At 56.4% G+C, this 16,696-nt stretch overlaps 5 protein-coding genes across 5 annotated transcripts; 3 read left to right on the forward strand and 2 right to left on the reverse strand.

The window, feature by feature from the left end:
* Nucleotides 1-4,232: 4,232 nt before the first annotated feature.
* E0L32_002401 (uncharacterized protein) lies at nt 4,233-5,592 on the forward strand (the record flags this gene model as incomplete). The annotated part of the gene is made up of 3 exons (XM_031136587.1): nt 4,233-4,287; nt 4,355-5,213; nt 5,277-5,592. 3 exons carry the CDS (start codon nt 4,233-4,235, stop codon nt 5,590-5,592), a joined length of 1,230 nt encoding a protein of 409 aa, XP_030988616.1.
* A 727-nt stretch (nt 5,593-6,319) lies between these two features.
* E0L32_002402 (uncharacterized protein) lies at nt 6,320-8,322 on the reverse strand (the record flags this gene model as incomplete). Its single annotated transcript, XM_031136588.1, has 5 exons — nt 6,320-6,427; nt 6,488-6,571; nt 6,669-7,435; nt 7,531-8,088; nt 8,148-8,322. 5 exons carry the CDS (start codon nt 8,320-8,322, stop codon nt 6,320-6,322), a joined length of 1,692 nt encoding a protein of 563 aa, XP_030988617.1.
* A 655-nt stretch (nt 8,323-8,977) lies between these two features.
* Nucleotides 8,978-12,470, forward strand: E0L32_002403 (uncharacterized protein; the record flags this gene model as incomplete). The annotated part of the gene is made up of 8 exons (XM_031136589.1): nt 8,978-9,495; nt 9,559-9,583; nt 9,653-9,689; nt 9,749-10,620; nt 10,724-10,821; nt 11,516-11,782; nt 12,035-12,245; nt 12,420-12,470. 8 exons carry the CDS (start codon nt 8,978-8,980, stop codon nt 12,468-12,470), a joined length of 2,079 nt encoding a protein of 692 aa, XP_030988618.1.
* A 521-nt stretch (nt 12,471-12,991) lies between these two features.
* Nucleotides 12,992-14,549, reverse strand: E0L32_002404 (uncharacterized protein; the record flags this gene model as incomplete). Its single annotated transcript, XM_031136590.1, has 5 exons — nt 12,992-13,159; nt 13,226-13,625; nt 13,680-13,846; nt 13,901-14,277; nt 14,336-14,549. The coding sequence occupies 5 exons, from the start codon at nt 14,547-14,549 to the stop codon at nt 12,992-12,994; spliced, it is 1,326 nt and encodes a 441-aa protein (XP_030988619.1).
* Nucleotides 14,550-15,530: 981 nt separating this feature from the next.
* On the forward strand, nt 15,531-16,183 carry E0L32_002405 (uncharacterized protein; the record flags this gene model as incomplete). The annotated part of the gene is made up of 4 exons (XM_031136591.1): nt 15,531-15,599; nt 15,743-15,820; nt 15,904-16,042; nt 16,137-16,183. 4 exons carry the CDS (start codon nt 15,531-15,533, stop codon nt 16,181-16,183), a joined length of 333 nt encoding a protein of 110 aa, XP_030988620.1.
* Between the last annotated feature and the right edge of the window lie 513 nt (nt 16,184-16,696).

Here is a 16,696-nt window from a genome sequence, read left to right on the forward strand (position 1 = left end):
CCCGCCCACATCTAGAGCACGTTGTTCATTCAATCCGCTCGGTGCCCGGAGCGGACGTCCGCACACGACATGCACGCCACATGCAGCAAACGGGTCACGGACTTTGGTGCAGGTCTTCCCGTCGAATCACATCCACGTCATGATCTGCGAAACATCAGGCGGAAGAAACCGCGCCAGCCAAGCAAAACACAACAGACGGTAGGTCGTAGGAAAAGGGCCAGGCGGAGGCTGGGAATATGTGAAGGGCATTTGTTTGATGCAGCTGGCGTCGCAGATCACCTAGTGTTTCAGATATGTCGCTTTTGGCAAAAGAGCTGCGAGCGGCGGCTGATTGCCAGGTTGCCCAAGCAAGCAAGCAGTGGGCAATGGGATTGACGTCGGTCTGACTACTCGGAAAGAGAGGAGAATATCTCTTTTTGGGGCGTTGCTGAGAGCATTGAAATTTATTTATGACATGTCAGCAGCAGCCAGCTGTGTTGTCCAGGCTGATCTGTCATGAAGGGTCCACCCTCAGTGGACGCAGGGCAAGATAGCAGAGTCGCAATCTGGATTATGCTCTTCTTCAAGACGAGACCAAGTTGTACTCAACTCGCAACCAGGGATTGCGCGGCCGGCAAAGTCAGGCGTGTCAAACCGGGACACAGCATCAGGTAGGTCAAGTGCCGTGCGATACATAACACGGCGCAAGAAGAAGAAGATGAAGATTGACCAGGAAAAACTTGGAAGTAGCCGGTAGCGGTACTGTGAGAGAGATCGCGGGGCGGCACTGCCCCATCTTTAATACAGAGAAACAAGCAAAGAACCTGAATCTCTGTGATCCAGAAGCTTGTTACGGCGGCACACACAAACAGTGGCGCCTCCCGCAAGCAAGCAAAACGAAGGAAATGCAATGCATGCATCGGGACGGGAATGGCCCATGCAACGCCGAGGAACGGCCTGGAATGCGATCGAGGTACCCCTGGCAATCTTGGAGGGAAGGCCCATGTACCTGTCCAGAGACCTTGGCGGCGGATGGAAAGGGGGGGTGGGCCTAGTGAACGCACATCCAAATGTTACCGGGAGGCATGATCAGAGAGGGAGGTTCACTCCCTGGAGGACAACGCCTGCTCACGAGAAGCTTGTGATTGTTATTCTTTTGGCTGCAACTTTCGCAGCTGAAGAAATCGGTGGCGTTTCACAACGAGGCCAGAAAAATTGGACACACTGGAGACTTTTGTGGATAGGTGGTGAGGATCATGATGGGATACAGGAGCTCGCCATCTGATTGTCCTGAATGTCCCACTGGAAAAAAGCACTGAAACCCGTCCATCCAGGACCTAATGGCCGCCGCCACACATGGAGGGAGCGGATCATCAGGGGAGCAGGACCAAAAGTCTCCACTCCTGGATGTTCCCAAAATGGCCCGTCATGTCCCGCAAGCGTAGAGGCGCACTGGCGCATCAACTGGGCCGTCGGAAAAGCCCCATTCGAGGAATCTGAGGGAGTGGAGGTGGGAGGTGGATGCCAACTCGATCCACTCCACCAACATATCCACCCATGGCTCCCACGCCGGAGTTGTCCATTGGTGTTGTCTCTGTGTCTGTCTCGTATCTAGCGGTTGTATTCGTAATCCTTGGAGCTATCGAGAAGAGTAGATCAGAATCTGGGTTATTTTGAGAACAGCGAAGAATGGAGGCTTATTTGACTGATAAAGAGCAGCATCGACTCCGAGCTGCCAATGCGCCGATGCTGTGGTTTGCCTCCGCCGCAGAATTTCTGCAACATAGCCAGTTCGCCTGAAACACCGTCCGCAGGAGCGGCAAGCGAATGTAGGAAGCTGTCCTGAGCTTGGCTTGGCTACGGGAAGACCCAATGCAAGCTGAGCGGGACAAACAACGTTCACTCCCAGGGATCTGACTGCTTATTCTCAACAAGCGATGCGTGATGGGAGGGTCGAAATCTAGGCCTGCAACCGTGGTACCTACTGCCAGGTACGGGATGATGGCTCTTCTGACAGCAGTGCCATCGTTGAGAACCGATCTTGTGTCCCTGGATTGGGATAGCCAAGTGCTCCGGGCCGACGCCAACAAAGTTAGAAATACTCTGCTTCACACCCTAATGGGCACATCGTCGAATTTCTCGGCGCACAACAACCACTCAGTCCAGAATTGCCACGCTCCCGCTGAGGAGGCACAATGCTATTGTGTTCATTCATGATCTCATCTCAACAGCGCAAAAGCACGTGTCCCTTTCGTATGCGTGGGTTCCCAAATGGTCCGGGCAGGCATCTGGATGCCAGTTGGGAACGCTGTAATTTCGCCAATGCTGCTGGTAATTCGACCATATTGCAACCCACCGAGATGCAGGCACGCCCTCAGGCTACCTACCCAGGCCATGGCAGTGAGAGGCTCGCTCGCCTCAGTGCAATGGCCACCTCCACCTAGCTGCTAGGGGCGTGCGCGTCGAGGGGTGGATCCCTGATGCAGGTGTACAAGGTATTGGCACCAAGAGAGAAAACCCGCCCGCCAACCTGCTAGTGTCAAAGAGTGCATGCGTACACAGAGACGGCCGCCCTTGAGAAGAGCCGCTAACAGCCATCATCGTCCGAGAAACAAGATCTCGTCCAACAGGAGTAGACAAATGGAGAAGTGCTGCATTCTTTGCAAAGATCTGTATCTGTCGAAGCTTAGCTTTCGTCACTACGGGGAAGGGGAGAAATACTGGAGCCGGATCAACCGAGAGGGCGTTGATGCAATATGCTGTATCAGAACCTCGGTGACAAAACCAAAAATACCAACGGTACCTTTCTACGGAGTGTTTGCGTATCTGGTGTTTGTCTCCTTTCTTTCCAGGCACCTCAAGTACCTAACCTACTTGGTAAAGCAATGGCAACATCTCCTTCTCTTTTTTGATCAGAGCCTGGATACGACTTGGTGGTTTCGAAAGGGAGAGCAAGCGTCAATATTCATGAGACCTTGATGCCCACCTCACTTGGCCAGTGAGGATATAAATGCTAATAGAGAGCCAAGACAATTGGCGTCGAGAGAGCGCCCCATGAAGAAGAAGCAGGTAGATCGTGGAGACTGGATGTGAGGGAGGGAGGGCAAGAAAACAGGAAAATGTACAAGTACTGTACAGTGAGACGCAGTCTGGTACCTGGCAGGGGAGGGGGGGCCAGAAGAGCATGTGTGGTAGCAGATGGGGTGGGGTGGCTCTAGCACCAGCGATGGGCGCCCTGGGATATTAGTGCAATTAGCCCCTTCTGCCCCCGTCGTCCTTTCCTCACCTCCCTGCTCTGCTGCTCCTGTTGCTCCTGCTGTTCCTGGTACCCAGACCCGGCCTGCGCTTCATACTTCTCCCTCCATCAAGCCACACACTCACTCCTCTCGTCCTCCTCTCCTACTTCCTCGCCTTTTCTCTCGTTCCCTCGTGCCAATTTCTAATTCAATTCGTTCGTTCGTTTACAACTCGTCTCACGAGCCTTTATTGAACGAGTACGGAAGAAGTACAAGGTCGGGATTTCAAGTAAACAAAAAGAGGAACGCGTGTTGTCTTTTTGTCGCCTGCAAAGGAACAGTTGCCGCTTCCCTCGATCCTCATTTTTTTGGTTGCCCAGGTTTCCGCTGGAATCTACGTCTCGATCACGAGAGTAACAAAAAGGTAAGCTCCTCACTTCTGGCTCTCCCCTCGACGCCCATTCGCTTCCTCTCCTACTTGCCTATCTATCAATCTGTCTGCCGTCCTGCCACCAAGAAGAGATTTCGACGCGCGCACCTGCTCTGAACTCAACAAACAACCTCGTCACCACCAATCAAAGGGACCAAACCTGCCGTGTCGCTCCCCAATTCATAGCAGCATCTCGCAGTAGAGATTTGTGTCGACCCGCTCATCACTGCTCAACTCGACCCCTCAGAGGCTGTGACTCCTGGGCAAGAGGGCACGAGTCGTCTTGAACCGTGACGAAAGAACGACTGTTGACTGCGACTGGGCGCTGGCGTTCCCCGTCCCGAGTCTCTGTTTATCACCTTCTCTCCACTCCACTCCCAGTGGCGATTCTTGCAACTCGAACCCCCAAATCAACATCTGTTTTCTGCTTTTCGATACCCATCAATTCCACAGATCCCGACAGCTTGACTATTCTTGGTTTCTTGAGCTGTTTACCTCGACACTACTATCCTGTCACCATTCCTGACATATTCATTTGACCAAGATTCCAAGATTCCAAGCGCTGACCATCTAGATAGCTTGACACAATGATCGCCAAGCAACTCCTCCCCGTCGTCCTGGCGGCCGCTGGCTTCGTCTCTGGTAAGAGCATCTCAGCTTCCTCGGCCGGCCTTGCGCGTACAGTACTGACAAAGCCGCGATGTAACAGCCCAGAGCAGCGACAAGTGCACCCAGGACACCTTCAAGATCAACTCCCAGGCCGATGCCAGTGGCCTCTCGGGCTGTAGCACCCTGAAGGGCAACGTCGTCATCGGCGAGAACTCTGACAACACGATCGATCTCTCGGGCCCCAAGAAGATCGATGGTGACCTGCAGTGCAAGAACAACGGCAAGCTCATCACTCTTAAGAGCAGCTCCCTCGGCGAGATTACCGGTGATTTCCTGCTGCAAAACGTTACCATCCTCTCCACCCTGAGCATGAGCGGCCTCACCTCGGTCGGCAGCATCAGCTGGACCTCGGTCCTCGAGCTCCAGAAGCTTGGCTTCACCACCGGTCTCAGCAAGGCCAAGTCGGTCAGGATTGCCGACACCAAGATCGACAGCCTCGACGGCATTGACATGACCACCGTCGCTCTCATGGACATCAACAACAACCACCGCCTCGTCTCGTTCGACTCCGGCCTGACCAGCCTGACGGATACTCTGAACATCAACGCCAACGGTGCCGGCCTGCAGGTCAAGTTCTCCAAGCTCAAGTCGGTCGCCAACATGACCATCTCTGGCGTCTCCTCGTTTGACGTGCCCTCCCTGAGCACCATCAACGGTTCTTGCGCCTTTGTCGAGAACGACTTCAAGTCCTTCAGCGCTCCCAACCTGACGCAGACCAACTCTGGTTCCATCCTGTCGTTTGTTAGCAACAATGCGCTAACCAACATCTCTCTGCCTGCTGTGACCAAGCTGGGTGGTGGTCTCCTCATTGCTAACAACACGGCTCTTGAGAAGATCGACAGCATTCCCAAGCTCAAGCAGGTCACTGGTGACATCAAGTTCCGTGGTGTCTTCAACACGTGAGTACCTTTTCTAGATGGTTCTATAGCTCGAACCCAGGTGTTGACCAACTTTTACCATAGTGTCTCTATGCCCGCTCTCGACGATGTCGGTGGTGCCTTCGACGTTGTCAGCACTGAGAACATCACCACTTCGTGCGCCTCCTTCGACAAGCTCGCTCCCGCCAAGTACGTCAAGGGCGGTAACGGCCACATCCAGGGCACGTACACCTGCAAGGGCAAGATCGAGAACGCCAACAACGACACCTCTGGCCAGACCGGCAAGAGCGGTACCGGCAGCGACAGCTCCGGCAACAAGAACGCTGCTGGTGCTGTCACCGTCAACGGTCTGACCGCCTTCGGTCTGGTCGCTGTTGGTGCTTTCTTCCAGCTGCTGTAAGCTGTGACGGAGGGACCGGCGCGAGGTGGTTGATTTGTATGTGGGACATCATCATTTTTCTGCGATACAGGGCTGGCAAACATGGTGGCGTCTTCTTGTAAACTCTCCTTTATTCCATGTTCCTTTTACCTGCCGAGTGTGTTGTTTTCATCGCTGCTCAGCTGCACATTCCGAGACACATGAACCGCACAACGTACAGAACTACTAGACTTAATACTTTTTTACTCGAATGTTCATCTGAAAAGATCACCCACGCATCGTCCCCTTTTTCCTTGTTGTGGCCGAGTACATGGATGGAGGTTGCTCTAGGTGGATAATGGGATGGGCTGGGGAAAATACGCTCTCCTGGCTATTACTGGCAAAAGGTGTATTCGTGATGGAAGGGGGAGCTACCAGTATGGCGGTGAAGCAGGCGCAGTATCTGGCTCTCGGACAACCCTGTATAGTCAGCTCGACAGTAGAGGCACCAAATTGCACCGTGTATATCTCCTTGTCGTCGTAGATGTTTCCTTCCAGGCTGAAACCGTGATCATTGTACCTGTAGTCGCACTCTTGCATCTGCAGTTTTCAGAATACTCTCGTCTTGAAGGCTTGCAAGTTGCATTACTATCAACTTGGAACAGGTATCACCCGTATCTTGTCATTCTGCAATCTTGACTCCGTCTACGAACCAATGATCCTACAACAATAACCCCGGAGCTTGACCATAGGGTTCGTAAACCAACCTCTAATTGTACACACCCTTTTCAAACTTTTCCGAGTCGTAGAACTTGGCAACGATGGCATTGCCGTTGAAGATGCGGCCCTCGAGGGCATTGACGGCCTGTTTGTATCCCTTGCGGTCAGCTCACAGAGGGCACCCAAAGATCTCAAGAGAAATTCAGCAGTGACTTACCCTAAGCGCAGATACCTGATCGGTGAACTTGATGAATACCTGACGGTCCTGCATGTCGATAAACAGCCTCTCGACCCGGCCGTACTGTCGTTCAATCACACAAGGTCAGTCAGGTGTCATTGCACAACCCATTAGAAAAGAAGAAGACGAGGAAAAAGACAACACCGCACCGCACGCGTACCTTCTCACCGCACTCCTCCCCAATCTCCTGGCCCAGGCCCTGCTCGACCTCGCCCTCGAGGTCCGGCATGCCCTCGAGCATGTCGCGGAGGACGACGACGTCGCTCATGGCGCCGAAGCCCTGCTCCTGCTCGCCCGAGCCGCCACCGTCCTGCTTGTTGCTACGCCTGTTGCCGCCGAGGATCCTGCCGCGGCCGCCCGGCTCGGCGTACCCGCCGCCCTCGGCGTCGGGCCGCTTCCGGCGCTTCTCGACCTGCACGCGCAGCGGGTTGACGATGCCGGACTCGTCGGCGCCGAGGCCGCTGCCGCGCGACCAGCCGTACTTGGCCATGAGGCGCTGGGCGAAGCCGGCCTGGCCGGGCCGGTTGGCGCGCAGCTGCTCCTGCTGCTCCTGCTGGTCGTCCTGATCTTCTGATGGTGGTGGTTGTGCGTCGTCTGCGTCGTCGTCGTCGTCGTCGAGGTCCATGGCTTCCCCTGCGGGCGGGGGAGGTGGCTGTTGCTCGTAGCGGACTGGGGCGCGGGATATGGTTGCTCCTGCCGCTGAGGGGTGTGCTTCTTCTGCTGGTGGTGGTGGTGGAGGCGGTGGTGGGCTTGGAGAGGGTCGGGCGGGCGGAGGAGCGGGCGCCGCGCCGGTGGACATGGCGAGGCGGCGGGCGTAGGCGTCGTCGCCCGTTGCGTCGTCTGGTGGTGGCGCTGCGGGCTGCTGCTGTCGGGGCGGTGACGGCGGCGGAGGGGCAAAGGAGTACTCTGCCGGCGGTGCGAATGCGTCTGCAGAACAGGGTTTCCATAATTAGCTTCACTCCACAAAACAGACAAAGGAAGAGAGAGACAGAGGAGGATCAAGGGCAAGGGACAACACATACTCATAGCCGGCCGCACCCCAGCGGCATCCTCATCGCTCAGGTCGCTGAGGTCCTCCTCGTAACTGCTCCCCCTCCTCCCGCCGCCCTCCCGCCGCCGCCGGTGCGCGTACAGCGCGGCCTTCCACTCGCGCACCTCGCGCACGCGCTCGTCGCTGCGCAGGTACTCGTCCACGTTGGTCGGGCGCGCCGGGTCGTACAGCTCGTCCCAGTCCGTCTCGGCGGGCGGCTCGTTGTCGTTCCTGCGCTTGTTGCGCTTCTTGCGCCCGCCGCGCAGGTGGCGCTTGTCCGAGCCGCCGCCGGCTTGGTAGTAGTAGTTGTTGTCGTCGTCCTCGGCGGCGGCCCAGTCGGCGAGGGTGCTGCGGCCCGCCGCCGCCGATCCTGCGGTTGCTGGGGCAGGTACGGACGACGGTGATGCTGCCGCTGCCGTTGCGGATGGTTGCTGTTGTTGCTGCGCCGGTGGCGTGCCGCCGGCGGTGGGAGGTATGGCGCGTGGGAAGGAGGGTTTGGAAGTCTTTGGCTTGGGGGCTGCTGGGCGGCGGATGGGCTGGAAGCGGAGGGCTTTGGGGGACGGTCAGCGTGGGACGGTGGTAATAGGTCAGAAGGGGGCGGTAGCTAACCTGACGAGTCGACTGGCTTCTTGGGCACCGAGGGGTCATCCGTGCCGTCTGCCGGCTTGAATATGACTGGCGCGCGCGAGATCGAGGCCGAAGAGTCGGCCTTGGGGTCGAGCAGGTTCGCGTAGAGCGACATGCCGCTGCCTTTCGGGGGCGGCGGGGGCGGTGGTGCCGCCATACTGAGTATGATGGCTCTTCCGGCACTTCTGCGAGGTGCTGTGTGCTGCGTACACGAGTTGGTAGTGCGTAGAGATCGAGTGCAAGCTGTACACTGTAGAAATCGCAGCTCTCACATGCCGGTCAAGGTTCGAAAGTATCACAATCACAGCCTTGCGGGACGAGGCGCTGGATAGTGGTCTAGCTTCCAGCCAGTGAAAGTATAGAGAGCTTGCTTGCTAAGAACTGACGCCATTGGGCCCTGTAATTCGTGCGCGGGAGCTTTTGCTCGAGACTCCACAGTGGGTGGTCGGGAGGGGGCCGCAAGCTGATCCTTGCCCCGAAGCTTCAGGAGGAGTGCCATCCATGTCTCCGCCCGCGATTTCGGCGGGTGAGTTCGGATAGTGCACCACCCATTCTCAAACGCAGCTCGACGTCTCATCTTGAGACCCATTGACTCTTCATACCTGCTGTGCCATCAATCGCAGTAGTACAAGGACTGGTTTCCGTGCTCTGCCCCGATCTAGCTCCCATTCTCCGGTCTCAATTGGGCGCCACAACATCGCCTGGTCCGACATTCGGTCGCACTCGCTCTCACTTAGACAGCCCGGTTTGAGATCTGCACTTCTCAGCCCCGAGCAAAGGGAAACCGCAGCGCCGTCTCACCACTCGCAACCATGGCTCTCACTCTCCAGACCGCCATCCGCGGCGCCACCGACGCAACGGCCGTCATCGTGCCGTCCAAGCCCCAGGCCCTGACCGTCACCTACCTGGACCTGATCCGGGAGACGGCGGCCTTCCAGGCCAAGCTGGCCGCTATCGGCATCACCAAGGGCTCGCCCGTGTCCATCGCCACGGTCAACTCGTACGAGTTCATCGTCTCCTTCCTGGCCGCCTCGTGGCAGCGCGGCATCGCCGCCCCGCTCAACCCGGCCTACAAGCAGGACGAGTTCGAGTTCTACATCGAGGACGTCAAGTCGGCCATCGTGCTCGTGCCCCGGGGCGCCTTCCAGGCCGGCAGCCCGGCCGTCAAGGCGGCCAAGAAGTTCAACGCCGCCGTCGCCGAGTGCTACTGGGACGAGAAGACGCGGTCCGTGGCGCTGGACGTCAAGGAGCTCGGCCAGCTCCAGGGCCTGCCGGCGCAGCCTGTTGCGCAGCCGCAGCCGGATGATATCGCGCTGGTGCTGCACACTAGGTGAGGAGACACACCAGTGCTCTTACTTGAGAAGTGCCTACATACTAATATCTGAATTGACAGTGGAACTACTTCGCGGCCGAAAGTGGTATGTTACATGAGGCCAACATGTCCTCTTGTCTTCAAACACCTGGTTAACCATTGTTTTGTCTTCTAGGTGCCGCTTACCCACCGTAACTTGACGAGGACCATGAGTATGTTAGGTTTGCACATGTATTTAGGACTTGCTCTTTGGTCTAACATCACGTCACAGAAAACATCCAGCAGACCTACCAGCTCACGGCCAAGGACCGCACCATGCTCGTCATGCCGCTCTTCCACGTGCACGGCCTCCTCTGCGCGCTGCTCGCGCCCCTCTACTCGGGCGGCTCCATGGTCGTGCCGACCAAGTTCTCCGCCTCGGACTTCTGGCAGGACTTCAACGCGCACAAGGCCAACTGGTACACGGCCGTGCCCACGATCCACCAGATCCTGCTCAAGAACCCGCCGCCGAGCCCGAAGCCCAAGATCCGCTTCATCCGCTCGTGCTCCTCGCCGCTGTCCCCGACCGTCTTCCACCAGCTCGAGGAGACGTACGGGGCGCCCGTGCTCGAGGCCTACGCCATGACCGAGGCCGCGCACCAGATGACCTCGAACCCGCTGCCGCCGGGCAAGAGGAAGCCCGGGTCCGTCGGCGTGGGGCAGGGCGTCGAGGTCAAGATCCTCGACGAGGCCGGCGGGGAGGTCGCGCGGGGCGCCGAGGGCGAGATCTGCATCCGGGGCGAGAACGTGACCAAGGGGTACCTCAACAACCCGGCGGCCAACGAGTCGAGCTTCCACCGGCAGAACGGCTTCTTCCGCACGGGCGACCAGGGCAAGCTCGACGAGGACGGCTACGTCATCATCACGGGCCGCATCAAGGAGCTCATCAACAAGGGCGGCGAGAAGATCTCGCCCATCGAGCTCGACAACGTGCTCACGCGGCACCCGGCCGTGTCCGAGGCCGTCAGCTTCGCCATCCCGGACGACATGTACGGGCAGGACGTCGGCGTCGCCGTCGTGCTCAAGCCGGGCCAGAAGCTCGGGCAGGAGGAGCTGCGCGGGTGGGTGGCGGAGAAGCTGGCCAAGTTCAAGGTGCCCAAGAAGGTATGTCTCCCCTCATCTTTTTGCTTCTGCCGGTCTGGCAGTGGTGGGCTATATATATGTCTGTTGGGAACGACGTGGGGACTGACGTGTGACTACGGCATAGATCTACTTTACGGACGTGATGCCCAAGACGGCCACTGGCAAGATCCAGAGGCGGATCGTGGCGGAGACGATGCAGAAGCAGGAGGGCAAGGCCAAGTTGTAAGGTCCACTACTCGGTCAGGTCTTGGAAGAGAGCGACCTGGACTTGGACTTGTCTTCTCAAGGGCGTCGGCGCCTTTGTGGATGAGGACCCGTTTGATGCTATGATAGCATACATACATACATAGTGGAGAGATACATAAAACAGAATACTTGTAATATTTGGACACATGGCAAGGAGATGTGGCCAGAGCAAATAAAGAGGTTTCCCTTGGGCTTGAGTATTGTACTTACTCTTGGAAATCAGCAACAGTTGTAAACCTTAGCAGTCGTTGCGAGTTCATCTTCCAAAAGGAGTGACGTACACGTCTTTTCCCAGCCGGTGATGCACAACGCCGAGGGGTCTCCGAATCGTCCCAAAGGGCGCCGACTTGCGGGCGGATCTACAACAGGGCGCGCGCTTGGAGTTCCGCCATTCTCAGAAGTCCACCCCCGCCCGCTATTTGCCGGACCGCAGATATGAATCCGCACCTCTTTGCTCTCGCTTCTTTCCCCGATCTTCCTCCACATCCCCCCCTCCCCCCACCAAAGGAAAGCCTCTCTGCTCTGTGTGACAATTTGAAGAGAGGAACTACCCGTCTCGCGCCGCCGATATCCGATTAGTCTTTGTGTTTCCGTCCGGTCTCGCCATTCCCCGACATCTACGGCAGTTTAGTTGGTCCCTTCCAGGAATCTAAGTAGTTACAACAAAAAGCCCATACTTCTCCTCCTCCTTTCACCCTCTACTTTCTCCTATGGCTCTGCGTCTTGCCGCTTCTTCTGCTCTGCCCCGTTCTACGATTAGTACCCCCGCCGCCGCTGCTGCCCGTCTATCCGGCATCTCAAAGCACATCAACAACAACATCGCCCCTTCCGCCCACCTCACCAGACGCAGCATGTCCTCCGGAGGCCGTCCTTTCGAGTGGCTCGTCGTCGTGCCCGACGTGCCCGGTGCCCTGCAGAAGAGACTTGACGTCCGGCCGTGAGTATAGCCTTCTCATTTCATGATGCGGTTTTGTTATCTTGTTGTTGTTATCCAATGCCATCCAATCTCTTCTTCTCATGCCCCCCCAACTTCACTCCCCTAATTTCATCTCAACTCTCACCTCCACACACCCCCAATGCACCCTTCTTCCCCTAACTCCCCGGAACCATACCACCCACCACCACCACCACCCACCCACTGCCAAATGACGAAGAGAACAAAGCCCCATTCTAATTGCACCTACAACAGCCAACACTTCGCCGGCATCACCGAGCACGTCAAGTCGGGCAAGATCGTCATGGGCGGCGCCATCCTCGACGACGTCCCCGTCGACGACCAGCCCACCAGCCTCAAGTTCGCCGGCAGCACCTTGCAGATCGTCGCCTCGTCGCGCGACGAGGTCGTCGAGTTCATCAGGGGCGACGTCTACGCAAAGTCGGGCGTCTGGGACGTCGAGAAGGTAAGAGAAATTATTTTTTTTTCTAGAAAAGAAAAAAGAACCCCCCCCCCCCCCAGGCACAGGCACAGGCAGCAAAGCTACTCTTTTCCTCTCCGCGGGCACCTTTCACAATGCTGGAAAGAACACAAAAACGCCCCTTGTTTCAGATAATACTAACGACGGGTGGAATGATAGGCCCAGATCTGGCCCCTCAAGGCCGCTGTCCGGACTCCCGTCAAGCAGTAGGCTCTGAGGCTCTCTGACAACTCACACATACCACAGAACAAAAGAAGTGTCTGGGAGGATAGAGAGCGCCATGTATGCATGCAGATGACCAACTGTGTTGACCAACTGTGTAGATCACCGCCAGACCCAAAAAGAAAAGAAAAACACAAATCAAAAAGTAGTATTATGACTCGCTCCCGAAACTGAGATTCTCAAAAAAAAGTAAAGAGCCAATGCAAGTGATAAAACCAACCCAGTTGTTGATCAAGTTGCCTTGTCCGTTTTCAACCAATGAACCAAGATCGATGAGGGCCCGGTCCCCAAGAAAGCGCCGCCGTCTCCCCCTCTCGAAACCATTCCTCGGGGACGTTTCGGCCCCTTGTATGTCACCTCAAACTCCACAAGACAACCGGTGTGGAAAGGAGACAGGATGATAACAGTCCATTGTACATCTCTAACCGGGAAAAATTCGTGCAATGCAACAAATAAGCAATCATTCTGTTCCAACAGGTCGTGAGGACAGGCTCTGCTGTTCTCTAGTCTTAGTCTTCAGAAGCTTCGTTCTCCTCCTTCTCTTCCGCGGCCACCCTCAGCTCGTAGTTGAGTTCGAAGCACTCCGCGAGGAGTTCGGTGACACTGCCCTGTCCCTCGGGAATGTCTTCACCCACCATGAACTTGCCATCTACCCGCATGTTGTCAATGGAGTGGAGCTGGCAAAAACCCATGTCAGTCATGATATCGACACTCTGAGGCGAGACACACGCATGACAACATACCTTCATGCTGTAAGGATACAGCTCGCGAACAGACCCAACACCACCAGAGTTCTTGACCTCGAGCAGGCATCGCTTCAGAGTCTGCAGCTGGTTGTAGATAGGGAGCAAAGCTTCTGACACGGGCTCAGACGAGATCATCAAGGAGTAGATGAAGCCATAGCTCCTCCGGATCAGGTAGAGCATTGTCCGCTGAACGTAGAGCTCTGCCGGCTTCCCTTGATCGTCAAGCCAGTTCCCGTCCACCCTGCTCTCGTCGATCTTGTCAAGCTGGCGCTGGAAATCGTACAAATCCGTCTCACGCAATGACCAGGCTTGCGTTACAGACAGCTTGTCCAGGTCATTGCGGATCGAGATCAGTACGTCGTATATCGGCTTGAAAGGTTCCGGAATCACCCCCTTCCTGTTTTGCGTTGTCAATACTACAGCTGAGTGGGGAGAGAAAGGAACCACAAACCTCTCAAGTACTATGTCAGACCAGAGCAGGCACCTCCGCAAGAGGTCCTCGACCTCATCGCTACCTGCCAGCACGCTTCCGTCTTCTCCGCGGAAGTGCCCATCCACCCTCTTCTCGTCAATGTCTTTTAGTTGCGACCGTAGCTTTTGGACATCGGATGACGAGAACTGTACGTATTAGAACCAGTGCAACCAAAGAACAGCCCTTGAACCAAGACTTACGCATTTCCGGGTGTTATTGAGCGAGATCGACCTTAGAATAGACACTAGCTTCTCATAGATCGGCCTCAGCGGCTCTGCTTGTCGGTCAAGCTTTTTCTGGAGATTGTTGAGCGACGTCCGGCACAGCTCGATGCGGCGCGCCAAAAGCTCAACCATGTTGTCGTTCTCTGCTGTGTTCACGATCTCGGTGAGCCTCTCGAGCGTGTGGTTCATGCTCTCGAGATCCTTGGCGGAGAAGAGGTCGGCCTCGGCCAGGTGGTCGGTGAGCCGCTTGATCGTGGACGTCAGGGCGTAGGCAGCCGGGGCTTCGCTTGTCCGGCCGATGGTCATGAAGAAGAGCGAGAGGAGCTGGAAGCAGCTCTCTAGGACCTTGTCCACTATCGAAGAGTCAGCCTGGCAAGGCAAGGAGATACCGTCATGGGTCCCCAGACTTACATCTGTTCTCCTGGGTGTGCTTTCCGTCGCGGATCTGGTTCAGTAACCGGACCTGCGCGGCGGTCTGGTCGTACAGCACCATGACGTCCTGGCTGCGGACATACTTGGTGCGGTCTTGCTTGAGCAACAGGAGCTGGTCCCGGATAGCCTGCAGCTTCTCCAGGATCTCCTGCTCTCGCGCATCCTTGGGCGGCGGGATGGCGGGGGTATCCATCGGGAGGGGGTGGGCAGTAGTCTTGCAAGGAGCCGTGGGTGTCGTGCTCTGCTAGGAAAAGTATAATGTCCGGCGAAGGAGAGATTCGAGGGGAAGGACAGGAAGCCGGAATGACGGGGTTTCCGGGTGCGTTTGCCGGGAAAGAGTAGAACAGAAGGTTTGATGTATAATCACCCTTGGCTTATTAACCCCGCGCAGCCGCAGAGTGGACGAGTTCCCGCAGTCGCGTGCTTGAAAGCCAATTGGACTTGGCAGATCCGTTTGCTCGGTTGGGCAAGATGATATGCTGTCCGGGATGATCAGATGCACGCTGCCGCAGGCCGGAGTAGGGGGCTGTGGTGGAGGAATACGTCGAGTGCAACGTAAGTGAAGGTAGCGTAGGCGAGACACTGCAGATGCAAGCCAGTATCCCAGCCGTTCCGGAGACGTCAGAATGGCGGGGGTTCGTCCAGGTCTGGTGAGTCGAAGAGCCGATGTGGGGTTCTCTTCGCAGGGGCCTGCAATTGGGTGACGGGAGGCCGGGCTTTGCTGAGTAAGGCAAGCTTTTGGCCGGGCGGAGCGAGAAATGAGAAGAGCTGGCTGAGGGTGAGGGATCTAGGAGATCTACTCCGTAGGCAAAAGGTCTGGGCGGGCGATCTTTGCACGTTGATTGGCTTGGTGTTTGGGTATTCTTGGTTCCTACCTAGGTAGACTAGATCCACCCTGAATCTGCGCCTTTGACTCCTGGCTCACTTCAATGATTCAAAAACTTAGCCTCTCCCGGATCTATAGTTTCCCCATTTCGCCGACGACCCGATTTCACCTGCTCCCCGCTAAACGGAAGCCACCCATTGGCCGGTAGGGTTTCCCACGCACAGAATTATTTCGTCGTGCCAAAAGCTCATCAAAGAATTTCGAACCCGTCTCCAACCCGTACACCTCGGACAAGACTTGCAGAATATCGACACAATCGAAATTCCCTGCGCCATCTACACATCCAAGATGTCTACCGCCGAGCTTGCCACTTCCTACGCGGCCCTCATCCTCGCCGATGATGGTGTCGAGATCACCGTGAGCACTTTCCACTAAACCCCGCCATGCCTGCCGTCGAGTCGGGGCATCTGGAGATGGAAGGAGAAGGACTGGGGAGGGGCAATTCATGGCGATATGAGAGACACACGAGGGCTAACATGACTGCTTTTTCTGCTCGACAGTCCGACAAGATCCAGACCATCCTGAAGGCCGCCAACGTCCAGGAGGTTGAGCCCATCTGGGCGCAACTATTCGCCAAGGTACGAACCGACAGCCAAACCTCGATATCGAGGCCGAGACGAGACGAGCGAGCTATGTACTAACAGGGTTTTGTGCTCTACAGGCTCTCGAGGGCAAGGACGTCAAGGACCTGCTCTCCAACATCGGCGCTGGTGGCGGTGCCGCCGCTCCTGCTGCCGGTGGTGCTGCCGCTGCCGCTGGCGGTGCCGCTGAGGAGGCCGTTGAGGAGAAGAAGGAGGAGGGTACGTCGAACCATTCCCTAGCCTACGCCGCTGGGATGTCCCATCCCCGTACTCTGGAGACTACGATTACTGACATACCTGGCCCTGCTCGCAGAGAAGGAGGAGTCCGACGACGACATGGGTTTCGGTCTTTTCGACTAAACAGTTTCCGCGACGACCTCTTCTTTCCCTTTGTACTTCAAAATCTGCATGGATGGCGACGGGTTTTTTCACCGACGATCATACGGACGGAGGCAATGATATCTGGATGCCTATACGGAGTAGCTTGTTCATGGAGAATATTATGAAGATGCGCTCTTGAACGTGAACGGTCTGGAGTCTTTTTGGGGCAAATGTGACTTGAGCTTCGCCATTATGCGGGACAGGAGCGATAGACAAAAATCGGGTACCAAATCGACTCTTCGTGCAGAGACTGTGTTTGCTGATTTCCATCTCGGCCATGCTTTCTGATTTGCCTATGACGTATGGTAACATCACCTGTTGGCTCTTTGCTTTAATATCGTTGGGATTGTTTTCTTTTTTGACGCCTATGACTGCACTGCTTGCCCTCAAATCTGGCGAGCGCACTCCATCTCTCGTGCAATTCCCGGCCTACGGAAATCGTGTGTCTGGTATACTGAGTATCATCTGCTCATAACCCCCCCCCCCCCCCAC

The sequence above is a fragment of the Thyridium curvatum genome (genome assembly GCF_004353045.1).
Source record: "Thyridium curvatum strain D216 chromosome Unknown NODE_9_length_649264_cov_80.371750, whole genome shotgun sequence".
NCBI classification, from domain to species: Eukaryota; Fungi; Ascomycota; class Sordariomycetes; order Thyridiales; family Thyridiaceae; genus Thyridium; species Thyridium curvatum.